The 26,340-nt window shown below is 54.3% G+C and overlaps 3 protein-coding genes across 11 annotated transcripts; 2 read left to right on the top strand and 1 right to left on the bottom strand.

The window, feature by feature from the left end:
- The first annotated feature begins 250 nt into the window (after window positions 1–250).
- PHOSPHO1 (phosphoethanolamine/phosphocholine phosphatase 1) lies at window positions 251–7,571 on the top strand. Of its 5 annotated transcripts, none has more exons than XM_032279926.1 (3): window positions 251–569; window positions 4,220–4,331; window positions 5,939–7,571. In XM_032279926.1, the coding sequence occupies exons 2-3, from the start codon at window positions 4,287–4,289 to the stop codon at window positions 6,695–6,697; spliced, it is 804 nt and encodes a 267-aa protein (XP_032135817.1). In that variant the 5' UTR covers window positions 251–569; window positions 4,220–4,286; the 3' UTR covers window positions 6,698–7,571. The 5 variants fall into 5 exon arrangements, with proteins under 5 accessions (XP_032135817.1, XP_032135815.1, XP_032135818.1 ...); XM_032279924.1 differs by having other exon boundaries at window positions 272–569; window positions 5,815–7,571; XM_032279927.1 differs by having other exon boundaries at window positions 378–460; window positions 4,250–4,331.
- A 136-nt stretch (window positions 7,572–7,707) lies between these two features.
- Window positions 7,708–21,675, bottom strand: ABI3 (ABI family member 3). Of its 3 annotated transcripts, none has more exons than XM_032279921.1 (8): window positions 21,066–21,675; window positions 14,207–14,374; window positions 12,679–12,855; window positions 10,667–10,752; window positions 10,342–10,437; window positions 9,967–10,124; window positions 8,704–8,838; window positions 7,708–8,379 (listed from the first exon to the last, which is right to left on the bottom strand). In XM_032279921.1, the coding sequence occupies exons 1-8, from the start codon at window positions 21,180–21,182 to the stop codon at window positions 8,216–8,218; spliced, it is 1,101 nt and encodes a 366-aa protein (XP_032135812.1). In that variant the 5' UTR covers window positions 21,183–21,675; the 3' UTR covers window positions 7,708–8,215. The 3 variants fall into 3 exon arrangements, with proteins under 3 accessions (XP_032135812.1, XP_032135813.1, XP_032135814.1); XM_032279922.1 differs by having other exon boundaries at window positions 9,967–10,121; window positions 21,066–21,331; XM_032279923.1 differs by lacking the exon at window positions 14,207–14,374 and having other exon boundaries at window positions 21,066–21,243.
- Window positions 21,348–25,721, top strand: GNGT2 (G protein subunit gamma transducin 2). 3 transcript variants are annotated; one of them, XM_032279932.1, is made up of 4 exons: window positions 21,348–21,507; window positions 22,974–23,083; window positions 24,535–24,634; window positions 25,086–25,721. In XM_032279932.1, the coding sequence occupies exons 3-4, from the start codon at window positions 24,551–24,553 to the stop codon at window positions 25,209–25,211; spliced, it is 210 nt and encodes a 69-aa protein (XP_032135823.1). In that variant the 5' UTR covers window positions 21,348–21,507; window positions 22,974–23,083; window positions 24,535–24,550; the 3' UTR covers window positions 25,212–25,721. The 3 variants fall into 3 exon arrangements, with proteins under 3 accessions (XP_032135823.1, XP_032135822.1, XP_032135821.1); XM_032279931.1 differs by lacking the exon at window positions 21,348–21,507 and adding an exon at window positions 21,776–22,026; XM_032279930.1 differs by lacking the exon at window positions 21,348–21,507 and having other exon boundaries at window positions 22,751–23,083.
- Window positions 25,722–26,340: the final 619 nt, after the last annotated feature.

The following is a 26,340-nucleotide window of genomic DNA, read 5'->3' as shown; positions in this document are numbered from 1 at the left end:
GGATTTAGCGTATGCCAACAGCCGCTCTAGTGAGGGTGCCCCCGCCCGCGCTCCTAGGAAGGGCAGCGCTCCATCCCCACCCTCCTACCCTTTCCCCCAGCACCCAATCCCACCTTGGCTGGCGCTCCGGGAGCCTCCGGGACAGCCGGGAGGCGTGGCCTCGGGCGGCCCGCCCCTTTGATATGCGCCGGCCCCGCTGTGATTGGACAGTCGCTTGTGACGTGTGGGGACTGCGGTGGGCTCCGCTGCTGCAGCAGCCGCAGCGCCGGCCGCCGCTCCGGCTCCGGCTCCGGCTCCCGGGCATTTAAAGGGGACGTGGCGACTGCCCGGGGGGATGGGGGGCAAGTGGAGGGGACGGTTCAGACGCACGTCATCCTCGGTCCCTCGGGACTGGAGGGACTCGTGAGCCGGAGCCCAGAAATCCGGGGGTGGAAAAGACACCGCGTCCCCTCCAATTCCCGTAAGCACCCCTTGCTCCATCCTGCGCCCCAATACCTCAGCTAGTCCCTTTCCCCATTCCTTATACTCCAAACTCAGCTGGGACAGACCTCTGCCGCCGCCGTCCCCACGTGAGTCCTGGGCTCCGGGAGGTAGGGGAAGGCTGGGGTCCCGGCGCGGGGTGGGGGCTGTGGAGTTTGGAGGCGCTCCTTCACGCGCGTGGCAGTGGGGGAGTTCTAGAGAGCTGGAGTGAGTCCCCTTCTCTCTCCTACCCAGGAACATAGTGCCGGGGTGTCCCTCCGTCCCCGGCTCCGGCAAAGCCAAGGAACTGGTGTCCCCTTGCTCCCTGCCACCCACAATACCCCTCCCTGAGCCGCGCACCCCCCGTCCGCATGGGAGCCCAGCGCCCGCCAGCTGGGGGTGCGCCAGAGTGCTGGCTTCCCAGTCACCTCTAAAAATATCTCTCCCCCAACCCCACCGGCAGCTGCTACCTCCCTGCCCCTAGGATCCCCTCCTAGCTTGTCCGCCCAGCCAGGGAGTGCCCAGAGGTGACTGCTACTCCCAGACGCCTCCCTGGCACCAGGGCGCAGGGCCACCACCGCCAGCTGATCAGGACCGCAAGCTCCCAGCCCATGGGAGTCTCCAGAGCCAAGGGGGAAGCTCCAGCTGCAATTTTCCCAAGAGGCGCCAGAGACTCCTGAGTTCTAATCCCCGTTCAGATGCTGTGTGACCCCCGGGATGTTAGCTTGACCTCTCTGGGCCTCTGTTTTTCCTAACTGGTGCTCGCTCAGGCGTGGTGAGCATGGAAGATAGTCACTTTGGGGGGCACTGTCTGGGAGAGGGAGGGAATTCTAGCTTAGTTGTCGGATCTGATTTCTAGTGATTGATACAAGGTGACTTGCTTTTGGACAGAAAGGGCTTGTTACTGTGGTCTTTTAGGGGTCCTTGCCTCCCTATTCTCATTCTGCACATTTCCTGTGGAAAACGATCCCAAAACTTTCCTGGGAACTCCATCCACCCAGTAAGAGGAGAATTTCAAACTTAGAGCCTAAGCCAGAGAGGGGCCTGTTTCTCTGCCACCCCCTTCCCACAGATTTAATCTAAGAGCATTTGTGTGAAAGGCGGGAGGAAGCAGGCAGGAATGTGTGACCCGGTGCAGAATCAGGGAGTCAGGCGCTGCTTTTAGATGGGACAAGAATATGGACTCCCTACAACCCCCCAGAAGCCCTTCTCCCTGCTCTAGCCTGTGGGAGAAGCTCAGATCCTTCTCCCTACTTTAAGGGACTCTGTTTGGTGACCACAAAAGGATTTGATGACTCAGAACAAAGGTGTCAGAGGTGAGAGACCTTTTGGAATATCACAGGAGCCAAATTCCAACTGGGATGGGGTTCCTCTGACTCCTGTGGGGTGAGGACGAGGTGTCACCGCATGGCCTTCTCAGTTTCCAGGGGAAGAAACCCAAGATGCCTGGCCTTCTGCTTTGGAGACTAAAAGAAACAAGGACAACTCACCAAACTGAATTCCCTAGATACTATTATTAGCAGAAAAATGTAACTGTCGTTAATGATGAGAAATGAGTTTTTTGTGTGTTTTGGGGATGGGGTTACTCCTTCTGTCACCCAGGCTGGGGTGCAGTGGTGCCATCACAGTTCACTGCAACCTCCGCCTCCTGGGTTCAAGTGATCCTCGTGCTCCAGCCTCCCAAGTAGCTGGGACTACAGTCACAAGCCACCACACCCAGCTAATTTTTGTTTGTATAGAGACAGGGTTTTGCCATATTGCCCAGTCTGGTCTTGAACTCCTGGACTTAAGTGATCTGCCTGCCTTGGCCTCCCAAAGTGTTGGGATTACAAGTTTTTTTTTTTTTTGAGACGGAGTCTTGCTGTGTTGCCCAGGCTGGAGTGCAATGGCATGATCTCGGCTCACTGCAAACTCCACCTCCTAGATTCAAGCGATTCTCCTGTCTCAGCCCCCTGAGTAGCTGGGATTACAGGCGCATACCACCATGCACAGCTAATTTTTGTATTTTTAGTAGAGATGGTGTTTCACCATGTTGATCAGGCTGGTCTCGAACTCCTGATCTCATGATCCACACGCCTCAGCTTCCCAAAGTGCAGGGATTACAGACATGAGCTACCATGCCCAGATGGGATTATAGGCTTATGCCACCCTGCCTGACTGAAAAATGAGAAGATTTGACCATAATTAATAATCGATAGAATAGTCAAAAAAAAAAAAAAGGAAGAAAGAAACAAGGGCAAAGTAATGAAATCCTCCTATATGGGATGAAAGCTGGTCTCTGGGTAGCTGCTGGTGACCCCTTGGAATTTTGTATCTGCCCCTTGCCTCTCTCCAGGTGACGCACATGCCTGTCCTGTTTGCTTTTACAAGGGGAGTAGCATCCCTGACCTTTCTCTTATAACTTACCTGGCTGAGGTTGGACATGTGATATCAGCTGGGATTCTGGAAGGTTGGAAGTCCCTCCAGATAGAGACTGGGACTGCTCCAACTCATACCATTTCCTTGTCCCTCATGCAACCCTTCCCTTCTCTCCCACCTCCTCCTTGAGCTGCCTCCTCTCCCATCCCCCACCCTCTCTGCCCACTGCTTTATTCAGCTTTGACCACCTCTTCCAATTCCTAGACTAGAAGTTCTTGGAAAAAACTGAGAGCCACATTCCATCCCTGCAGAAGGACTGAACACATGTGTGGGCAGGGTGTTGTAAGGAAGGGGGTACTGCAAGATGGAGAGTGCTAGAGCCTGTGCCTGCTCCTGGGATGCCACAGTTTCGGTCCTGGGGCAATTGCTTCTCCCTCCTGAATAGTCACGGGAGAGTGTCACCTTGACAGAGGGGGTTACAGTGTCACCATTGTCGCCACCAGAGGGCAGCAGCCAGCCAGACCTTTGCTCTGTGGGTCTCCTCTCCTGGCTCTCTGTATCTTTCCAAATCTTGTCCCAGCTGCCTGTGGTCTCATTCAACCCCAGGAGCATGGGTGGGAGAGTAGAAAGACACCGGAACCTGTAGATGATGTCCTTTGCCGCTGTCTTGGTGAAGTCCCCAAGAGGCTAAACCCAGTCCCCAAAGCCACACCAAAGTCTAGCCGAGATTTCAACCTGACTCTCCTGTCTGATTGCCAGACCCCTTAGAGCACCAGGGAGGCCATTCCCAGATCATCTGTGAGACCCGGCTGGGGGTCCCAGACCCCTAGCTATGGTATAGTAAGTTTTGGTCATCTCCTTCCTTTTTGAGGGCATGGGGAATGCAAAGCTGTGGTCAAGCATTCATGAAGCAGTCTCTGCTCCAGGTAAACATCATGGCTGGTTAGTTAACCTCTCTGAGCCCTTCTCATTGGCTGAATTCATGACTGATGAGTAGTGAGAGAATACGGGTGAAGGTGATTTGTAAACGATGATTTATCAAACACATTTAAAGGACAATGATGATACCTGAGAAAAAAACTGGTCTCAGGATCAGATCTGGGCTTGAAGTCTGTTTGCCATTTACAGTGGGTGACTTTTGGAAAACTCAATTAACTTCTCTGGGTCTCCAATGCCATCTGGAGTTGTAGGGAACCTCTCTAGAGTTGTAGGGGACTGTTAAGAGGATACCTAGCAAGTGCTTTATGGTCCGTAGGCTCTGGGCCTATCTGAGCAGTTGTTTTGGCTGAGACCGTGGGAGTGCCTCCTGGGGGTCAGCAGAAGGACCAGGGCCAGGTGGGTATTGGTGGTGGAAGCAAAGCAGCTGGCTGGACACCGTCAAATGAACTTCTGTGGTTGTCAGGAACTCGTGACGACGGCTGGAGGCCAACAGAGTCCCTACAGGTGGTGCCCCCTGTGATGCACCAACAATGAGTGGCTGTTTTCCAGTTTCTGGCCTCCGGTGCCTATCTAGGGTAAGTGATTCCCTCCAGGGGTCTCCTAGGATGAGGCCTCAGCCCCCCCCGTTTTCCATCTCCAGTTAGGAGAAGCCCTAGCCAGCCCATTTTAGGCTTGCCCTCCCCTCTACTGGGGCTTCATTAATCCCTAGAAGCTTCCGTCTCAGGTGTGGGGTCCCGAGGCTTTATATCTGCAATTTGAAGGACCCTGGGCCACTGAAATGCCCACTCGATGTTGATGATCAGAGGGTGACTCTAGGGATGAGGTGGAAGGGACAGTTTGGTTAGGGAGGTGGACAGCCAGTCGAAATCCCAGCTCTGAAATGAGGAGATTGGGCTTCTGTTTCCCGAGGTGTGCCAGGCCATAAGCACCCCAGGAACATGACAGAGGGGCTTAGGAAGAAACCAGAGGAACACTCCCTTCTCAGTGAACTGCAGGAGGAGCTGGGTGGGAGAAAGGCAGTGTGTGGGTATCTGGAAGCTGCATGTCACCTGCTAACTCTGCCCCTCTGCCCCTCTCACATACTGGCAGGCAAAGGTGACTGGGACTTGCTGCTGAGGGCTCTGGCTGTCTCCATTGCTTGCCTTTCCTTGTGCCCAGCCAGGTCCCCTGTTGTCCTCTGTCCTCTCCCATGCTGCCTACCACCCTCCCCTCCAGCATGACTCTGGCCCAAGGCCTCCACTTCCTGGAATTCCCCTACCCCTATCCCTGCTGTGTCTTCCTGTCCAGCGGTCTGGCATGGCTTTCTCCTAGCCCTCTCCTCCACACCCCCAAATCCCCACTGCCTGCCCCCTCCCACTCCTCTGCCTTTTCAGCCACTGCTGCTCTCTCTCTTCTCCCTTACCTGTCTCCCAGGTATGTCGTGGCCTGGTGTGGGAGGTTCCTACCTCCCCAAGCCCCACTGCTTCTCCTGCTGCCCGCTTGCTTCGGACTCTGACAGAAACCCCACCCGCTGACACGTTCCTCCTGGGGAATTGGCAAGTGATTAGTGATGAGCTGTCAGCATAGGGCCCTAAAACTCCCTGGAGAAGCTGTGCCCCATCCCATCCCATCCCTACACTCCTGTCCAGTGCATTGGGCTGGAAGCAGCTCCCATAGAGCCATAGATTCCCCATGGCCCAAAAAGGGAATGAGGAAGCTGGTCCAGTTGGGTGGATGGGTGGTTTCCCTTGACTCTGCCTCAGGGAATGAGGGAGGGAAGCATTCCCACCGCCCTATCTTAATCCACACCAACAACAGGGGCCACTGGAAGTCTCCAAAACAGTCCAGTCCAGAAGCTTCCCCAAAGTCCTGATCATTGGAAACCGCTCTTCCCTTCTGTTGACTCTTGTTAAGCCCCATTGGCCCATCATGAGAGTAGTGGGAACAGGTGCCGAGGAAGCCTTCTGGGCATATTGCGGTTAACTGAGAGGTGCCACTGGGATAGTCAGGGAAGGCTGGGGATAGGGGTGGTGGAGTTGGGTACTCCTCCCAGCTTAACCAGCCTTGGGTCCTCCTCAGGTCTTGGATGTGCCAGCGCCTCTGGCCGCGGCCCGCTAATCAGCCTCTCCCCGGCCGGCTCCCGCCGCGCCTCCTCTCGCTTGCCCCCTCCTCCTCCTCCTGCTGCTCTCCCCCCTGCTCCCAGGACGGCGGGATGGCCGCGCAGGGCGCACCGCGCTTCCTCCTGACCTTCGACTTTGACGAGACTATCGTGGACGAGAACAGCGACGACTCGATCGTGCGCGCCGCGCCGGGCCAGCGGCTGCCAGAGAGCCTGCGAGCCACCTACCGCGAGGGCTTCTACAACGAGTACATGCAGCGCGTCTTCAAATACCTGGGCGAGCAGGGCGTGCGACCGCGGGACCTGCGCGCCATCTACGAAGCCATCCCTTTGTCGCCAGGCATGGGCGACCTGCTGCAGTTTGTGGCTAAGCAGGGCTCCTGCTTCGAGGTGATTCTCATCTCCGATGCCAACACCTTTGGCGTGGAGAGCGCGCTGCGCGCCGCCGGCCACCACAGCCTGTTTCGTCGCATCCTCAGCAACCCGTCGGGGCCCGACGCGCGGGGACTGCTGGCTCTGCGGCCGTTCCACACACACAGCTGCGCGCGCTGCCCCGCCAACATGTGCAAGCACAAGGTGCTCAGCGACTACCTGCGCGAGCGGGCCCACGACGGCGTGCACTTCGAGCGCCTCTTCTACGTGGGCGACGGCGCCAACGACTTCTGCCCCATGGGGCTGCTGGCGGGCGGCGACGTGGCCTTCCCGCGCCGCGGCTACCCCATGCACCGCCTCATCCAGGAGGCCCAGAAGGCCGAGCCCAGCTCGTTCCGCGCCAGCGTGGTGCCCTGGGAAACCGCCGCCGACGTGCGCCAACACCTGCAGCAGGTGCTGAAGTCGTGCTGAGGACGGCCGCCTGCAGGGGGCGCCAGAGCCAGCGGCGGAGGGGCGGGGAGTGGGGATTCGGGAAAGACAAAGTTAGTTTTACTACTTCCCTTTCCCTTTGGCTTTGCTATGTCCCTCTGGGAATTTCTGGAATCTCGTCCAGTTGGTGGCTTGGGGAGGGGACTCAGGGCCTTCCCTATCTATGCATTTAACCCGCCTCAGCCGCCTCCCCCGCTCCACGGCGCACGGTTGGGTTAGGGAGTCTGACCCATCGCGGGGTGGCGCGCAAACCCTGGAAGGCAGCAGTGTTTCTTGCTCTTCCCAACTGGGAGAAAGGGGCCCGGCAGGTGAGAGAAGGAGCTTCTCCCGCCGCTGTAACTGTTGCCTCGGACCACGTGACTGTCCCCCTCCAGTCTTCTGTGGAGGGAACCCAGGATCCTGAAATCCTCGTGGCCGCAAGGACTCCCCGCGGAGACAGAGGAGGGTCTCCGCCTAGGGTCCCAGGCCTTCGCGATCTTGGTTCACCCACCGCGACCCCACACTGTTTCTGTGCTGTCAACACCCTCTTGCCTCCCGATCCCCGCACTCCCTTCTAGCACCCCCCAAAGGAAAAGCCAGAGGGAACAATCGCCTCCTGGTGGTGGTATGACGTAGCGCACCATCCGGCTCGGGTCCGGCCAGCCAGTAACTTCGCAGCGCGCGACGGTGTCTCCTTGCACCCCAGCCTCGTCTATACAGCAAGAGACCAGGGACTTCAAAGTCGCCCTCGCGGGCTGAGCCCTCCGCGCACTACCCCCATGGAACAGAAAGCCATGATGTTTTTAAGCAGAACCAACGAAACCCTAGCCCCTCTTTCCTCTGGCGTTTTAGAACTATAAAGGAGGTGAAGGGGGAAGAAATGACAGATCTCTTGCACATCAGTCTGAGTTGAGAGTGAGGTGCTCTCGGAGAGCCCTGCTTAAATCAGGGAGATCGTCCCCACTCTTGGGCAAGTGCCCAGCCACATATGAACACCACGCGCACAGAGAGCGGTGGGCAAAAGAGCAAGCTGCGGTCAATGGTTGCAGAGGGGCGTCCTGGGTCCAATGTGGCCTGCACTTTGTGGGTACCGAGGGGATGGGAGATGCTGCTTCTGGGGCAGCTGGTGGGTTGGGGGTTGGAGGCTGTAATTAGCAGCAGCCTTAGAACTGGGATGCTTTTCAATACCTCCTGGCCCCTTATCTCTGTGGGGCAGTCACAGGACATCATCCGTTTTATTCAGAGTTGGCACTTGCAGCAGGAGACCCCGCCCCGCATGGAATAGGGGTCCTCTGTGGACAAGCTTCTTGGGGTCCAGCTCTTCCCATCTGCAGCAGGCCTCTGAGTAAAGTTCTCTCTCCCCACGACCCCCTCCCCTCCACGATGGGAGGAGGGACAGAACACGGCTCACAGCCCAAGAGGTGGGCAGAGTCAGTCCATCTGTGACCAGAGCTGGTTTTGGCCTGGGACTCATGAAACCCACTCAGTGCAGAGAGCGGCTGCCCAGAGAGCCCTGGACTGTCAGCAGCTGGGCTCCACATAGTTCCCTGGGAAGAATCCAGTCCCCTCTGAGCTGACGCCCTCGCACCAGCCATCGGAGTAGCGGCGAGTGACACAGATGATGGTGCCCTCAGAGAAGGAGAGCTCATTGTCCTTCTGGCCGGTGTATGGGTACAGTGTCACCACTGCAGGCCAAGAGAAGAGGGTGCTGTGAGATGTGCCTCTTGCCCTCTCCCCTCCACCCCCCACTGCCGTGGGGAGGCAGGATCTCAAGTACTAGACTCCAGGGGAGAAGGCTGTATGTAGGAGAGGAACTTCTTCCAAGTTTTCAGGACCCCTCCCCAACTTAGTTAATATTTAATACCAGGCCAGCCGCCCTCTCCCCAGCTCTATTCTGAATTCATCAGGAAAATTGTGTGTGGGGCCCACACCTTTGCAGAGGGAGGGGAATGGGGGTCAGAGCAACAGGGAGTGGGATCCGGTGCCTCTCAGTCCCAGAAGTCAGGTACCTTTCTCCAAGTATGAGGCAGGCACCCAGCTGGGCTCATCGGGCCCAAAGCCTGGTGGCGGTGGGGGCAGCCCCAGTTCATCTTCATCCAGGGGTGGAGGAGGAGGCAGGTCCAGTGGCAGGGGCAGCTCTTCGTCTTGGGGGAAAAGCAGAAAGGCTCTAAGTGTGGCACAGGAAACTCCAGTGTGTCAGGGAACTGTTAGAGAGCTGGGCCCTAGAATCCACCTGCCAGGCGCAGTGGCTCACGCCTGTAATCCCAACACTTTGGAAGGCCAAGGCAGGCAGATCACCTGAGGTCAGGAGTTCGAGACCAGCCTGGCCAACATGGTGAAACCACGTCTCTACTAAAAATTAGCTGGGCATGGTGGCACACACCTGTAGTCCCAGCTACCCGGGAGACTGAGGCAAGAAAATCACTGAACCCGGGAGATGGAGGTTGCAGTGAGCCTAGATCTCGCCGATTCACTCCATCCAGCCTGGATGACAGCGAGAGACTCCTTCTCAAAAAAAAAAAAAAAAAAAATGCACCCAACTCATGCAATCTTCCTCCAGCCTGCTCCTGTCCTCCCACAGTGCTGCTGGCACGTAGTAAGTGCTCAGTAGACCCTGAAAGATCATCCAGGAGTAGAGGACAGTCAGACTCTGCCTCTTATTAGCTGGGTGACCCTTGGGCAAGTCACTGAACTTCAGCTTCAGTGGCTTCGTCTGTTAAGGGAGAGTATAAAGACCCTCTCGGGATGAAGTTTATTTTATTTTTTGAGAGGGAGTCTTGCTGTGTCACCCAGCCTGGAATGCAGTAGGGCAATCTCAGCTCACTGCAGCCTCCGCCTCCCGGGTTCAAGTGATCCTCTTGCCTCAGCCTCCTGAGTAGCTGGGATTACAGGAATGTGCCACCATGCACAGCTAATTTTTGTATTTTTAGTCATGTTGGCAATATTGGTCTCGAACTCCTGACCTCAAGTGATCCGCCCTCCATGGCCTCCCAAAGTGCTGGGATGACAGCCGTGAGGCATCCCACCTGGTCCTCAGGATTCAGTTTAAATGAGCAAATGGATGAGAAGCTTTGAACATAGGACCTGGTATCTAGCAGGCACTAAGTTATATTAGTTCGTTTCCTCCGCCTCTTTCGCTGGCGCGCTGCCCTCCTTGGAGGAGCAGTTCACTGATGCTAGCTGGGGTAGACCCAAGGAGGGTGGGCTGAGGAGTGGCAAGAGACAGAAAAGCGACCCCGCGGTTGGGACGTAGAAGGGGCGGAGCTCCTTACCCGGTGGGGGCGGGGACAACTCTTCCAGCGGGGGAGGCCGCTGGAACACCTCGACGGCTGCTGGTGGAGGAGGTGGGTCCAAGGAGTTGGGGAGAGGTGGGGCTGGGGGTGCCGTCTGCCGCTTGGGCGTGGAGGCCCCACCGACACCTTCGGCGCTGCTGGATACCAGAGAAAGCGGGGCTCGGCCGGGTTGGCAGACACACGTTCCCCGCGGCAGCATCCCCAACTGGCCCCACTCCTCCAGTCCTGAATGCAGCCCCGCACGTGCGACCCAGAGTCCTCTCAAGCCAGGAGTCACTATGACCACCGGCAGGAGGCCCCTCTCAAAAGCGACCTCCCACCCTCCACCCATCCACGTGGGCCTGTAGGTCTCACCCAGCCGAGGCCAGGGAAGAGGCGGAGGAGGCGGCGGAGAGTTTGCCATCGGGCACCACCGGGAGGTGCACTGGCTCGGGAATTCGGGGTGGTCTCCTGTCGGGGAACGGGGAGTGGGTATTAGGAGGGAGGAGGAAGACTTCTGGCCAGCAGGGGTCGGGTGCAAGCAGGAAGGGCAGCTGGCCGAGGGGGATGTTTGGCGCCGGGCATCCAGCAAGACGGCCTCAGCACCCGGGCGCCAGCGGTGGGTGGTGAGGCGGGGGAGGAGAGTTTCAGGGTCGCGCGGGGCAGGGCCAGGCTGGTTGGAGTCTCAGCGAGGTCTCACCCTAATGTGGCGGAGGTGGGTGTGGCAGGGGCCTTGATGCTCTTTCGAGACAGGGTGCCGGTCCTTGACAGCTGCGTGCTGAGGTCCTGCGAGGAAGCTGGAGGTAGGGCTGACATTTGGGGGGAGGGGCGGCTCCCTGCCCTCATCCCCAAGAGGAAATGGGGGGGGCAGATGAGAACCTGGAGGGAGAGCCTGGCATGGCCAGTTCCTACTTCCACTTCTCAGGCTCCTCTCCTACCCTTCCCCCACCCCACCCCTTTGTCATTGCCTGGGTTCTGGGACTCAATTCTGCTAAAGCCGACAGCCACTTCCTCTGCACAGCCACAGCGTGTTGAGTCGGCCCAGCACCCCCGTCCCTCCTGCAGACCATCTCAGAGCCCAGGAAGCTGGGGCCCTAAATTTGGTGCTCCCTAACCTTGATTGGGCTGGGGGGGGTGGGGAAAGGAGAGGACATATCACCCTTAGAAGTGTCTCACCTGTCATTTTCACAGATTTGTGGAATTGGCTTGGGGGAGTTAGGGCAGAGAGGAGCAGGACCCAGGCCACTTAAGGGGGATGTGCAAATGACAGGGCACAAGCTAACATGAAAAAGGACACTTCGGCCAGGCACAGTGGCTCACACCTGTAATCCCAGCACTTTGGGAGACCGAGGTGGGTGGATCACTTGAGGTCAGGAGTTCAAGACCAGCCTGGCCAACTTGGCAAAACCCTGTCTCTACTAAAGATACAAAAAATTAGCCGGGCATGGTGGTGCATGCCTGTAATCCCAGCTACTCGGGAGACTGATGCACGAGAATCGCTTGAACCTGGGAGACCGAGGTTGCAATGCACCAAGATTGCACCATTGCACTCCAGCCTGGGCGACAGGGTGAGATTCTATCTCAAAAGCAACCAACCAACCAAAAGAGCCAGGCACAGTAGCTCACACCTGTAATCCCAGCACTTTGGGAGGCCCAGGCAGGTGGATCACGAGGTCAGGAGTTCAAGACCAGCCTGGCCAAGATGGCGATACCCTGTCTCTGCTAAAAACTACAAAAAATTAGCCAGATGTGGTGGCAGGTGCCTGTAATCCCAGCTAGTCGGGAGGCTGAGGCAGGAGAATTGCTTAAGCCCAGGAGGCGGAGGTTGCAGTGAGCCAAGATTGTGCCACTGCACTCCAACCTGGGTGACAGAGCAAGACTCCGTCTCAAAAAATAATGATAAAATTAAATTTTAAAAAAAAGAAGAAAGAGGGTACTTCTGTTACCATTGGGGCTTCCCCAAGGGGCTCATACAGTGTTACCTCATTCATGTCACCAGGGGCAAACAAAAGGGAGTCGAGCTGAAGCAAAAAGAATGTAAGTTAAACAACAGAGGCCTTACTGGTGGGAAGGAGGCCTGGTGGCTGGAGGAGAGAGTGTGGTTTCCCCTTTGAGGGGGCTGATCAGTTAAGGATATCAAGGGCTTCATTTAGATACAGAAGTGTCAAAGTATGGATTCAGGAAGTGAAAATGGGACGGGTGTGAGTGGATGTCTCCGACCTCACACAAGGACACGGGCTGAGAAGGCGCCCTCGCCATGCTCCAAGTCCTCTTTGTGTGGCTGCATCCCCGCTTCTCACCAACAGCAGCTCTGGGGCGACTGCTCAGTGAAGTGACCTCAAACCCCCAGACAGAGGAAGTTGCTGTTCTCATGTGGCTGGGAGCCATTCTCATGCACGCCCTGACATCCTCCCTTCCCCTTCTTCCCCTTCCCACATGCCTAGTGCCCACGGGGGCAGGGAGGGGGGCAAGGGGTGCTCAGGATCTCACACTCAGCAGATCCTCTGAGGACAGTACAGACCAGTTTTGGAGGGAAGGATTACAAAATCCGGGGAGAGGGAGGAGAGCTCAGAGGAGTGGCTTCAGGGAGCGGTGGGGGGTGGGATGGAGTGGCAAGTTGGGCAAAATGTGCAGGATAACTGGAGTCTGCAGGCAAAGGGGCCACGAGGCAGGAGAGGGTGCGTTGGAGGGAAGGAGGAGGGCTCTCTCTACCTTGATCCCATGGCCAATGTCATCCAGGCAGCCAAAGTTGAGGGGTCTCCTGCTGTAGGGCGTGAGAGTGGGTAGGCTCTCTGGGACGATGATCTTCTGGCCGGGGGGCAGCCGCTGGACCATGGCTAAGGTACCAATCTCTCTTCGGGCCACCTTCTCCATATGCATGTTCACCATCTGCATGACAGGGTTCGAGGTGACATTCAGGGGGTGGTTTGTGTCCAGTGGCCTTCCCTCTAAGGCAGGAAGAAGATAGAGACTTTGGACTGGGGGTAGGGACGGGAGAGGCAGCGAGGTCTAGACAAAGAGGGCCTTTCCCCACCCCCCAGGCCACATAGCAATTGGGAAAAGTATCAGGAAAGGATGAAGCCACTTTGGAGCAACTTCCTGGTGGAAAGAGAATAAGGGTTATTATTAGCTGAGCAGAAACAGGAGGAAAAGAGAAAACGCAACATCCCTGGGGATGCTGAGAAGAGAAAGCGCCAGGCCGGCTTGGGAGCAGAGGGGAAGAATATGGAGGTGGCTGAGAACAGTGGCTGGGGCAGCTCTCCCTTTTGGGGGACAAATAAGTGAACTGACTTCCTCTCAGAATGTTCCATGGAGAAGCCTACAGTATGAAAGGGTGGGAACTCTGGTCTGCCGGGGAGAGGAAAAGACACACCCCACACACTGAACATGTGGGCGATGCACAGGCCAGGCCGAATGTGTGGCGGGATCTGTGCATGTGCTTTATGGGGCAATTCCTCGGTCAAGGATCCAGGAAGGAAGGAGGAGGGTGTGTGCGCTGGAACACTGTGAGGGTGGGGGGTGGAGGGTGTATACGGTATGGTGGTGGCAGTGCTTCCAGGGCTGAAGATGACCTTGTCAAGCAAGCATCCTGGGTCTAGGACATTTATTTATTCATTTATTTTTGAGCCAGAGTTTCTCTCTTGTTGCCCAGGCTGGAGTGCAATGGTGCAATCTTGGCTCACTGCAAACTCTGCCTCCTGGGTTCAAGCGATTCTCCTGCCTCAGCCTCCCAAGTAGCTGGGATTACAGGCACACGCCACCACACCCGGCTAATTTTTGTATTTTTAGTAGAGACGGGGTTTCACCATGTTGGCCAGGCTGATCTTGAACTCCTGACCTCAGGTGATCCACCCGCCTCGGTCTCCTAAAGTGCTAAGATTATAGGCGTGAGCCACTGCACCCAGCCAGGTCTAGGATATTTATTAAGACACTGCTTGTATTGAGATGCAAGCAGGGTTCATTTGCTTCTTTATTGTGTATGCCGCTGCTGTGGTTGGTAGATAGCACTTCGTAATGTCCAGGATAGAATTCCGAGAAAGAAAGAGCTCTGCCTTCGGGGAATCTGTAGTGTAGCCATGGAGATAAGGAGGCCCGAGAAGCTTGGGAAGTGCCAACCTTCTGCCATAGAGTTGGGCATTTGGACATGGAGGAAAGCAGGAAGGAACTTTTGCTGTAGAAAATGTCTGAGTCAGGCTGAAGAGTTGAGGCCTGACTCAAGATGCCTTCCCACGCTCCTTACCTGGCCCAGCGTGCTTACGCGGGCTTCCACCTGTCTCAGGGCAGCCCCCTGCAGGTCCAACATGCGCAGAGTGTGACCAGCCAGGTTGCCCACCTGGTAGGCCACACTGGCCAGTGCTTGGGTAGTGAAGGCCATGGTCTCCTCCAGCGCCTTCCGCTTGTCTGTGGCCTGAAATACACACAGCCCTGGCCTCAGGGCCAGCATCTTCCACTGGGTCCTTGGCTGGCTGGGGTGGGATGGGAGAGGATATAGGGAAAGTAGGGGCTGGATTGGAAGACAGCAGCAACCCTCAGATATCTGAGGTAGCTTCCAGCAGAAGGACATTGTCAGAAGAGGGACTTGCTACAATATCACTTTAAATTCACTTTAAAAAAGTGAATCTGGGCCAGGCGCGGTGGCTCAAGCCTGTAATCCCAGCACTGTGGGAGGCCGAGGCGGGTGGATCACGAGGTTAAGAGATCGAGACCATCCTGGTCAACATGGTGAAACCCTGTCTCTACTAAAAATACAAAAAATTAGCTGAGCATGGTGGCACGTGCCTGTAATCCCAGCTACTCAGGAGGCTGAGGCAGGAGGATTGCCTGAACCCAGGAGGCGGAGGTTGCGGTGAGCTAAGATCATGCAATTGCACTCCAGCCTGGTTAACAAGAGCGAAACTCCATCTCAAAAAAAAAAAAAAAAAAAAAAAAAAAGTGAATCTGCGGCCTTGGGGAATGGATGCAAAGGGAGGGAAAGATGCCCATTCTCAAATAGCCAGGCCGAGGACTGAGTGGAGATGAGGTACAACCCTCCTGAAGAATTCAGTAATAGGCTGTCCTTTTAGGGGCTGGAGTGGGGATGAATGGTAGAAAGGAAAGAGGAAGGCCATACTGGCTAGAGCAGACAATCTTTTTTTTTTTGAGACAGAGTCTCACTTTGTTGCCCAGGCTGGAGTACAATGACATGATCTCGGCTCACTGCAACCTCTGCCTCCTGAGTTCAAGCAATTCTCCTGCCTCAGCCTCCTGAGCAGCTGGGATTACAGGTGTGCACCACCACGCCCAGTGAATTTCCATATTTTTAGTAGAGGCGGGGTTTCACCATGTTGGCCACGCTGGTCTTGAACTCCTGACCTCAAGTGATCCACCTTCCTCGGCCTCTGAAAGTGCGGGGGTTACAGGAATGAACCACTGCCCCTGGCCAAGCAGACATTCTTTTTTTTTTTTTGAGACAGAGGTTCGCCCTTGTTGCCCTTGCTGGAGTGCAGTGACACGATCTCGGCTCACTGCAGCCTCTCCCTCCCAGGTTCAAGTGCACATGCATTCTCCTGCTTCAGTCTCTCAACTAGCCGGGATTATAGGCATCCACCACCATGGCCGGCTAATTTTAAATTTTTTTTTAGTAGAGATCGGGGTTTTTCTTCATGTAGATCAGGCTGGAGTTGGACTCCTGTTCTCAGGTGAGGTCTGCCTCAGCCTCCCAGAGTTCTGGGATTACAGGCGTGACCTACTGCACCCGGCCGACATTCTTAAAAAGAAACAAACCATGGCCAGGTGCAGTGGCTCACGACTATAATTCCACTACTTTGGGAGGCCCGGGTGGGCATATCACTTGAGGCCAGGAGTTTGAGACCAGCCTGGCTACCATGGCGAAATGTTGTCTCTACTAAAAATTAACCAGACATGGTGGTGCGTGCCTGTAATCCCAGATATTCGGGAGGCTGAGGCATGAGAATCACTTGAACCTGGAAGGTGGAGGTTACAGTGAGCTGAAATCACATCACTGCACTCCAGCCTGGGGGACAGAGTGAGACCCTGTCTCAAAAAAAAAAAAAAAAAAAAAGCTTTCCATGTGACTCTTGTGCTGTTTGTTTAGCTCCAGTCTGCAGATTGGTATTTGGGAACTCAGATAAGGAAACTGAGGCCCAGAACAGTGGGACTGTATTCATTCATTCCCTCTAATGGTTTTCCAATACCCTGAGGATAAAATCCAAGCTTCTAACCGTGGCCTACGACAGCCCCTCCAGGTCTGGCTCCTTTCTCTTTCACCTTCATCTCCTCAAATCCATCTTTACCACTTCCTTCTCACACCCTCCCTCCGGCCACATTGGCCATTGGGTTTTGTTCCTGAACAAGCTGAAGTGTTTCTGCTTCAGGGCCTTGGCACTGCTGTGCTTTTTTTCAGAATCCTTCTTTTTTTTCTTTTTCATTTTTTTTTTTTTTGAGATGGAATCTCACTCTGTCACCCAGGCTGCAGTGCATTGGCATGATTTTGGCTCACTGCAATCTCCACTTCCCAGGTTCAAGCGATTCTCCTGCCTCAGCCTCTCAAGTGGCTGGGACTATAGGTGCATGCCACCACACTTGGCTAATTTTTTGTATTTTTAGTAGAGACAGGGTTTCACCGTATTAGCCAGGATGGTCTCGATCTCCTGACCTCGTGATCCGCCCGCCCCAGCCTCCCAAAGTGCTGGGATTACAGGTGTGAACCACCGCACTCAGCCCTCAGAATCTTCTTATTAGCAGGCCTCAGCTTCTCAGAGACACCTTCCTTCCCCACACCAAGATTTGCCCCCGCCCACCCCTTCCCTGCCTCTTTTTCATATTTACCCTGTTCTCTGTTCTTCATGGTTTTTAGCACTATCAAACACCATCCATGCAGTTTTCCATTATCTACCCCCCTCCCTTAAATGGAAGTGTCGTGAAAGCAGGGAGCTTGTCTGTTTCATCCTGCATCCCGTCATGGAATCGCGCCCAACATACAGAAGAGTCTTCATAAATATGCACTTGTGAGTTAATTAGCAGGTCGAATGGGAACCCAAACATTCTCTGGGCACATTCCCACTGTGTTCTAGGCACGGTGCCAGGCGCTGGCCAGGGTCACACTGCCAGTCAGTGCAGGAGGGGTGAGCAGGCAGTGGCTGAAGGAAAGAAGTTTTTTTTGGGTGCAAGATCAGGCTGTGGGGGCTGGGACAAAACTTCTCTGGTCTTTTGGTTCCGCAGGCAGCTTCCTCATCTCTGGTCGGGTAGTGGAGTCACCATACTCCAGCCTGTACCTTTCTAAGGCAGGTAGGGGGCAAGTCCAGGGTGACACTGGGGTAGGGGCAGTGGGCCAACAGGCCAGGCTGCACACTGGAGTCCCCTTGCTGGAGCCCACGGGTGCCCCTCAGGGCCTGTCAATGGACAGCAGATCTGCAACCTCTAAAAGCAGGGTCTAAGACACCTGGGAGCCTCTAATGGAGCCTGAGCCAGAACTTCTGGGAAGCCCAGGCGGTAGCTCTCTCTTCCCTGTCTTTCTTTTCCAACAGTGGGAAAGAGATGCTCATTTGCATGTTCATTTACATCTCATCAGCATATGCAACAAAATTTGTATCTCCTCAGCCTATGTCACCAAGAACTTTGAATAGGCAAAGAAATCAACCCAGGATAGTAAAACCAGACAGGGTAACAGGTCTTGATTTAGTTCAGGACCTTCCTTTACTCAATGAGGAAACAGGCCCAGAAGTAGCAGTGACTACTCCTCCATCTCCACCCAGGTTTCTTTCTTTTTTTTTTTTTGAGATGGAGTCTTGCTCTGTCGCCAGTCCACCCAGATTGCTTAGCTTGCCTGTCTTCTCCTGTATAGTTTCCTCCCCAAACTGACATGTGGAATTGTTGGCCCAAACAGGAAAAGTGTCTGCTTGCACCCAGCTCTGGGCACCTGGAGCCTGAACACCTACTGGCCCCTGGCTTTGCTCTTGGCCCAGTTAGGTCTGCAGGGACAAGGGTTTGGGATCCATCTCTGCGGCTGAGTGCTTGTTTGCCATGCAAATCACCCTGTGTGTAAACTCAGTCAACCCTGGCCAAGAACTCTGCAGGTGACCCCTGGTCTGCCTTCCCTAATTCCCCGTGGGTTTCCTAACATCTCAGTGGTGTGGGGAGAGAAGGGCTGCAGGTGACAGGGGAGTGTAGGGGAATCAGCTCTTATGTAACGGCAATTCTGAGATTCAGAAACTTCCTAGGCATTTGCCCAAAGAGCCTCAAAAAGGCCAGGAAAGGTGACAGGTTGTGTGTTCTAGTAGTTAGTGTTCTGCATGAAGGAAGCAGGAGTCCAGGGATCCCAGCCTGGGTCAGGGCTTCTGATGCCCTGCATATTTTTGCAAGGACAGCTTTTACTCCCTAGAACTGATTCTTATTATTCATCTTTCCAATGAATGATAATGGTGACGATAGTCACAGTAAGAGCTGCCATTTATCCTGCTCTTCTGAAGGGGCGGGCACTAGGCTAAACGCCTTGATACATTTTTATATTAAGCCCATGGAGCCACCCCTGAAGGCAGGCATGAGAATCAGAGGAAAAACTTGCCACAGTTCCTATAATTGGTAGGTGGCAGAGCTGGAAATTGGACTTTGGTCTTTGTGACCCCAGACTGCACTGTGTGTACAAATGAGCAGAAGCTCTTTGAGGCGTGCAGAAGTTATGGGAAGAATGGAAAGGGCTGCTTGGATCCTTGTCCATAAAGGGAACATGCCTTTCTTTCTCTTTTTTTGAGACGGAGTCTCACTCTGTTGCCCAGGCTGGCGTGCAGTGGTGCGATCTTGGCTCACTGCAACCTCTGCCTCCTGAGTTCAAGCAATTCTCATGCCTCAGCCTCCCACATAGCTGGGGTTACAGGCGTGCGCCAGCACACCCAGCTATTTCTTCTCATTTTTTTTTTTTTGTTTGTTTGTTTGTTTGTTTTTGTTTTTTTAGTAGAGACAGGGTTTCACTATGTGGCCAGGTTGTTCTTAAACTCCTGGCCTCAAGTGATCCACCCGCCTCGGCCTCCCAAAGTGCTGGGATTACAGGCCTGAGCCACCACGCCTGGCGGGGGGACATGCTTTTCTATGCTAGGAGAATGTGCTGGTTTGCAAGCCTTGTTCTGTTTCATCTGCAGGTGGTCATTCAACATCCAAACAGATGGAAATGATACCCAGAGTAGCATTTTCAGTTAGTGGAATAGGGAATGGGCTTTGGAATCAGATTTCTGGGTTTGAATTTGGGCTCTACCACTAGCTTGGAGACCTCTGGGAAAATGACTTCACCTTTCCAAACCTCAGCTTCCTCATTGCGAAGTGGGAATGGTACTCGCCTCACTAGACCTGACATGAGGATGAAGGGAGGCGAAGCTGGTAACATGTCTGGCCCAAAGGAAGGGTCCAGAGTGTTTTAACTGCTGTCATCACTGACTCTCTTTAATCTGCCATTTCCCATGAGTGCATGTTCCTCATTTATTTCTTTTTTTCAACATTCTTATTATGCTAGGAGGTCCCTGTGCCTGTTCTCATAGTTTGGTTAGTACAGGTTAGAAAAATAAAGTTTTGCCCCAGGGGTAATAATGTTAGCCTGCAGCAATTCAGGGAGCAGAGGAAATCAAGGCCAGAGAGTGAAAATAAACTGTCTTAAAGTCACACAGCAAGTCGGGAGGCAGAAACATGGAGAGGAAAGAGCTTGGCATCAGAAGTCAGGGAGGCCCAAGTGTGGTGGCTCACATCTGTAATCTTAGCACTTTGGGAGGCCAAGGTGGGCGGATCACTTGAGGCCAGGAGTTCAAGACCAGCCTGGGCTTCATATTGAGACCCTGTCTCTAAAAAACAAAAAATAAAAAAAATTAGCCAGGCATGGTGCCATGTCCCTGTACTCCCAGCTACTCAGGAGGCTGAAGTGGGAGGATTGCTTGAGCCCAGGAGTTCAAAGCTCCAGTAAGCTATGATCATGCCATAGCACTCCAGCCTGGGTGACAGAGGAGACCTTGTCTCAAAAAAAAAATGTGGCAGTGCGCAGTGGCTCAGTCCTATAATCCCAGCACTCTGGGAAGCTGAGATGGGTGGATCACCTGAGCCTGACCAACATGGCGAAACCCTGTCTCTACTAAAAATACAAAATTAGTCGGGTGTGGTGGTGCATGTCTGTAATCTCAGCTACTCAGGAGGCTGAGGCAAGAGAATCTCTTGAACATGGAAGGCGGAGGTTGTCGTGAGCCAAAGTCAGGCCATCACACTCCAGCCTGGGCAACAAGGGCAAACTCCATCTCAAAAAACAAACAAACAAAGGAATGTCTGGCTCTGCTGATTGGAGCTATGTGGCCTTGGACAAGTCACCTCACCTCCCTGAGCTACTGTTTCCTCATCTGTAAAACAGGAATTACACGTCTCACAAGGTAGTTGTACAGATTAATGAAATAACAGAAGTTATTTCCATCATGGCTAAGTTGCCTTGCGTTTCCTCCCTGAATCCAGGAATCTATGTTCTCAGCCCCAGGACAACCACACTATTTACAAACTGTTCTACAATGCCACCTCCCCATCTTCTGCTGGTAGCCTGCTCCCAGCAGTCATGTGGGCCATCCCCCTGCCTCTGCCTGAGACCCCCTCTCTTTAGCCCAGCCTGCCCTCCCTTAACACCACTCTTCCTCAAATCTCAGAGAAAGCCTTTCCCTGGTCCATCTCAGGTTCACTGTGCTGTTTGGGAAGTTCTTCCGAAGCCTCTCCCAGAGCCGGCCTGGAAATAGAATGATCACCAGCATCTGTGTGAGGACAGGGGCTTTGGGTCTCTGGACCAACCTGGGGGACTAAGAAGGATGAACGTGGGGTGAGGCCTGAGAACAGGATGGAATCGCACTGTCTGTCCCAGACATCTCTGAGGCTCTGAGAGCGAGAAGGGGCACAGTGGGGGCTTGGGTGGTATGGGGTCTGGGTTAAGTGTTGCGGTCTGGGATGAAGCTGAAGCCTGGAGTAGGAAGATATCTCAGCCAAAGCCCAGGACAAGCACTGCCAGGATGGCTCCCTAGGCCCCACCTGGGGCTGGGCTCAGGGTCCCCCCTCCAGGGCTGGGGTGTCAGGCCTGTGCCTGCTCTACCTACCTGCACATAGTTGTCCTCGCAGTAGTCAGCGACCCGCAGCAGGGCACTGTGGTTGCCCCGCAGAGCCTCCCGTCCCGTGGGGATCTCAAACTCCTGCAGCTGCTGCAGCTCCGCCATCACCCTCAACCTCTCTCTGGCTCCCCAGGGAGCCCGCTCGTTTTAAGCCTCACCCTGCCCTTGATTGGCTGCGCTGCCTTCCCTCCCTCTTACTGCTTTTGGTTTCCTCTGTGTGAGACCCAAACCTGCTTGCAAAGGGCAGGCATGCTCATTCCGGGACAAGAGGAAGTCAGTCCTGCTCCCTGACCCTGCGCCTCTCTGTCCCCTGCCCAGAGGAAGGGGGAAGCCAGGGGCCCATTTGGGGGCCCAGCCCCCAGTCCCACCCAGCAGAGGAAGCCAGGGTCGGGGCAGCTGTGATTGCTCCCTGGTCCTGGAGAGGAAACTGGTCGGTGGGGGGATGGGGTGGGAGAGTGGGGAGGAAGGGGGCTGGCCTGCTATAGGGGGTGGAGGTGGATTTTCCACTTATGGAAGGCGGGAGGAAAGGGCAGAGGGTGGGGGCTTCCTTGGGAAGCTCGGGGATGAGTCACCAAGGGACAGGGGCGTGGAGGGTGGATAGGATATGGAGACCCGTCATACCAGAGAGGACTGTGGGGCAGCAGCACAACAAAAATAGAAAACGGCCAATGCAGCAGCAAGAGGAGCCAGGGTGGACATCGGGAAGACACCGCCAGAGGTTCCAGAGGGGTGTTAGCAAGCCTGCGAACGGCCGTGTGTGATGAAGAGCTGCCCTACATGCTCTGTGCTGATGAAGGCAGAACAAGATGAAATTGACCAAGTGTAATCTGAGGAACTCAGATTAGACAACAGGAAGAACTTGGATTTGAGAAGCACCAGGTTCAAATTCCAGATCAACTTGTCGGTTTTAGGAAGCAGCGGTGGACAGAGCAGCGAGCCTGCCTAGGAGGTATGGGCTGTAGTTCATGCATTAACAGGACACTTGGACCAGACGATCTCCACGATCCTGTCCTGATGCCAAATTCTTAGCACTCCCAGCTGTGAGTGGGACTAGGTTCTGGAGCAGGGGAGTTAGGATGGCCACCCTTTTCTCTGCCCCTCCCACCATCAAGCCTGTCATCCTAGAGAGAGGAGAATAAGAGGACCTCCCACTGACCATGTTGGTCCCTCAAATTCTGCTCCTCCATTGGATCCTTTGTCACTGGGCAGGTGTCAAAGAGCAGTGTCAAAAACAAGGAGGCTCAAACACAGAGCAGGAGCACAAAGTGTTAAATGGCATAGCCCTTGGGTGGTCTTGGGGGGCAGAGCAAGATAAAAACCAGGATGTGGGCCCTGTGCTGGGGAACCCACACTCAGGGCTCAGAGGGAGGCGTGGCAGCAAAGAAGCTTGAACACAGGCATTAGAGGGGGCCACTCCCCAAGTACTAAGCGGCACAGCATGGTGAGCAAGGACGTTTTTATTGAATAAGTGGATGAAGAGTGAGCTAGGAGAGCCTGGTAAGATGAAACTGTGGGGGTCCAATGGGCACATCGGGCGTCTTGGTTAGGTTAGGGGCCGGTCTAGGACTTGCCGCAGGAGGAAGGACAGCCTCAGCGCATGCTCGGAGGTGGGGAGGGAAGGAGGAGAAAGCAGGCGAAGAAGGGCGGGTGAGGCTGCGGGGTGGGAGGCGGGGAAATAGAAGCGCTGGGGGCTCTAAGCTAGTGAGGTCACCAAAAGAGTGAGGCTAATGCAGGGCAAGGTGGTGAGAAGGTGTTTTCTGTTTTCTAATTTGTTTTTGTAGGGAGAATGTCCGTCTCTCTGCTCTGCGGCAGTGAGGGCTTGAAGGCTCAGGCGGGTGATGGGCTTAGAACTTTGAGCCTATGATCAGCTTAGGCATCAGAGATTTTGGTTTCCAGGCCATCTGCTTTATCTGAAGATTTTCAGCTGATGAATAACTAGGAGGCTCAAGCACTGTCTCACCTGAGTTCAGGACAAGCAACTTGGAGAGCGTGCTCTTCTGTGGCAGGTGAGAGGGGCTGAGGTTGCACTGGGCTGGGATCTACTCTTAGAGGTTAGGCACCAGGCAGGCCTTCCTGATAACCCTGCGGTGATCATAATGACAATAGCATTATTAGTGACAATAATAAATGTATTAAGTGTTCATTATGTGTCAGGTAGTATATTATATTTTACTTGCATTATTTTCTCAGGACCTATAATAATTGTATGTGGTAGGTTTTCTAATGCCCATCTTGCAGCTGGAAAAACTAATACTCAAGGAGGTTGAGTGACTTCCCTAAGGCCACATTAAGGTGGGAAGCAACAGAGCCGGGATCAGAGTTGGAGTCAGGCAAGCTCCAGATCCCCTTGTCTCTCTCTCTCTCTTTTATTTTTTTTTTTTTTTTGAGATGAGTCTCACTCTTGTCACCCAGGCTGGAGTGCAGGGGGCTCGATCTCGGCTCACTGCAACCTCCCCCTTCCAGGTTCAATTGATTGTCCTGCATCAGCCTCCTGAGTAGCGGGGACTACAGGCGTGAGCCACCATCCCTGCCTAATTTTTGTATTTTTAGCAGAGATGGGGTTTTACCATGTTGGCTAGGTTGGTCAGGAACTCCTGACCTCAGGGTGTCTCTGAAGACAGATAATTTAATTTCCTCTATAGACAGGATCCACCTATCTTGGCCTCCCAAAGTGCTGAGATTACAAGCATGAGCCACTGAGCCCGGCATTTTTTTTTTTTTTAAACTTTTTGAGACAGAATCTAGCTCTGTCACCTAGGCTGAAATGCAGTGGCATGAGCTCGGCTCACTGCAACCTTTGAGTTCAAGTAATTCTCGTACCTCAGCCTCCTGAGTAGCTGGGATTATAGGCACTCACCACCACGCCCAGCTCATTTTTGTATCTTTTGTAAAGATGAGGTTTCACCATGTTGGCCAGGCAGATCTTGAACTCCTGGGCTCAAGCGATCCTCCCACCTTGGCCTCCCAAAGTGCTGGGCTTATAGGGGTGACTCATCACGCCCAGCCAAGACCTCCTTCTCCTGACCATTATTGTATACTCTCCCCTGCTGGACCTGGAGAAAAAGAGAAAAACTCCCTGAGTCACTATACAAAACAATAACATTGCTTCCCAGATCTTCCTCACCAAAAGGAAGGTGCCCCCTCCTTTTTTTCCTCCTCTGTTTCCTCTGTAGACAGACAGAGGTCTCTGAAGACAGACAATTTAAATTTCCTCCACAGACAGACAATCCAAAGGCAAAAACTGTGTCCCTCCCCATCAGACTGGGAGCTTCCTCCCCTCCTGAGCCCAGACTCATGAAGATGCAGGGCGTACAGAGATGGAGTGAATATCTGTTGAATAATGAGGGGCCTGAACTGAGGGATATGGCAGGGAAGAGGCTAGAAGTCGAGGTGTGGAGGGAGCTGGAAGAGCTGATGGGATTTACGATCCTGGCTGCTGAATCCTTTCCGGGACCAGGTCTGTCTAGGGCAGGATGGCCCAGGATCTCAGCGAGAAGGACCTGTTGAAGATGGAGGTCGAGCAGCTAAAGAAGGAAGTGAAAAACACAAGAATCCCGGTGAGCCTCCTCGCCCGGTCCCTGCTCTTCCCTTCCTGTTCCTGATGAGTCCTGGGAAGGAGGAAGTGACCGGAAAGGGTGGTGGGACTGTTCCAGGGCTACAGAAGCAGCAGGAGGTGCCTCTGGGATGGGGGAGGATGCAGAGAAAGGCTGGGGTTGACCCCGTGAAGGTGCCAGCCTCCCTGAGCACAGGAGAAAGCCTCAGGGCCTTGGAGAGCTCAGCACGTCCAGCCCCTTGTCTGGGCTGGTCCTGGCCAAGCATTCCATGAAGGTCAAGGTCAGTGTTGTGTCAGGTCCAGGAACCCACAGTCCGAACACCTGTCTGTCCCCTGTGTCTTTCTCCTCTTCGGCCACTGTCTCCACCCTGCCGGGAAGCCTGTTTTCCCAGCTGACCAAATCATGGATTCAGAGAAAGTAACAAGCACCATAAACATTTTCTGTGTTCTCACAGGTTTCCAAAGCGGGAAAGGAAATCAAGGAGTATGTGGAGGCCCAAGCAGGAAACGACCCTTTTATCAAAGGCATCCCTGAAGACAAGAATCCCTTCAAGGAGAAAGGCGGCTGTCTGATAAGCTGATGGCACGGAGCCCCGCCCTGAGTGTCTGTCCCTGTTCAGCCGAGCCCAAGTCTCCTAGACCCCCAGGGAACCAGTGAACTGTCACCTTCTCTTCATCGCAGAATGAGTAAAGACCCCTGAACAAATGCACTGTGAATCATTCCCCATTCCCACCTTCAAATCTTTTCTCCCATGATTTCCCCCACCTGCTGGGTCTCTGCTGACCTTGCTGGGAACTCTGAGGACAGTGTGACTGGGTGGGCGGTTGGCCCCATTGGTGGTGGGGTGTGAGGATCCCCTGAGACCTCAAAGGGCAGTCCTTGGGAAGCACTCACATCTCCTTAGAGCCCCTCCGTCTTTTCCCTCCACTCTCTCCCTAGGAAAAAAGCATTTCCACACCAGAGTAGTTTGAGCTGGGAGCAAGGGTTGGGGAGATCCCGTCCCCCCATCTCATGTCTTACCCTGTGGTCCTGTTCCTAATCATTTAGATCACCCCAGGTGGCCTGGTGACAACAAGAGTTTGTGAAGTTATGATTTCATGTTTTGTTTAATATTGTTGAGTAGCCTGTTAGTGCTGGGCACTGTGGATGGAAGAGTGAGCAAGACGAATGTGGCTCCCATCTCCATGGAATTTAGTGGAGGAGACATGAAAAGATTTACAATTAAGTCCATAAGCGCTACAATGGGGAGAGTCAAGGGTGGTGTAGGAACACACCGCAGAGAGACATTCAGGCAGCGAGCAAGGTCAATGTAAATGCCTCCGAGGGGCGCAGAATGGGGGCTGGAAAAGCATGTGGCTAGAGAGGGAGATTGGGGTCAAGTCTTGAAGGACCTTTCTGTGAGCTCAGTAGGAACTTTCTTCTGCATCCTAAGGGCAATAGGAAGCCTAGGACAGTATTTAAGCAGATTCTGATTAGCAGAAGGGAGGCTGGCTCCTGCTAAAGACGGGATGCAGTGATGGATGAGACTGATTCCTGGGCCTTGCCAGCAAGGAAATGACCATCTGACAGAGCGACAGACAAACCAGCACTCATGATACAAGGTGCTCAGTGCAACGTCAGGGACGTCTGCGAGGGATCTGATGGAATCCCATAGGAGGGCTACCTAATCCTGCTGAAGGGGTGCGTTGAGTTCTGGGAAGGAAGACAGG

This window comes from Sapajus apella, unplaced genomic scaffold (genome assembly GCF_009761245.1).
Source record: "Sapajus apella isolate SASKATOON/1434 unplaced genomic scaffold, GSC_monkey_1.0 scaffold12, whole genome shotgun sequence".
Lineage (NCBI taxonomy): Eukaryota > Metazoa > Chordata > Mammalia > Primates > Cebidae > Sapajus > Sapajus apella.
The sequence above is the reverse complement of the archived record's forward strand: the minus strand, read 5'-3'. Positions and strand labels throughout refer to the sequence as shown.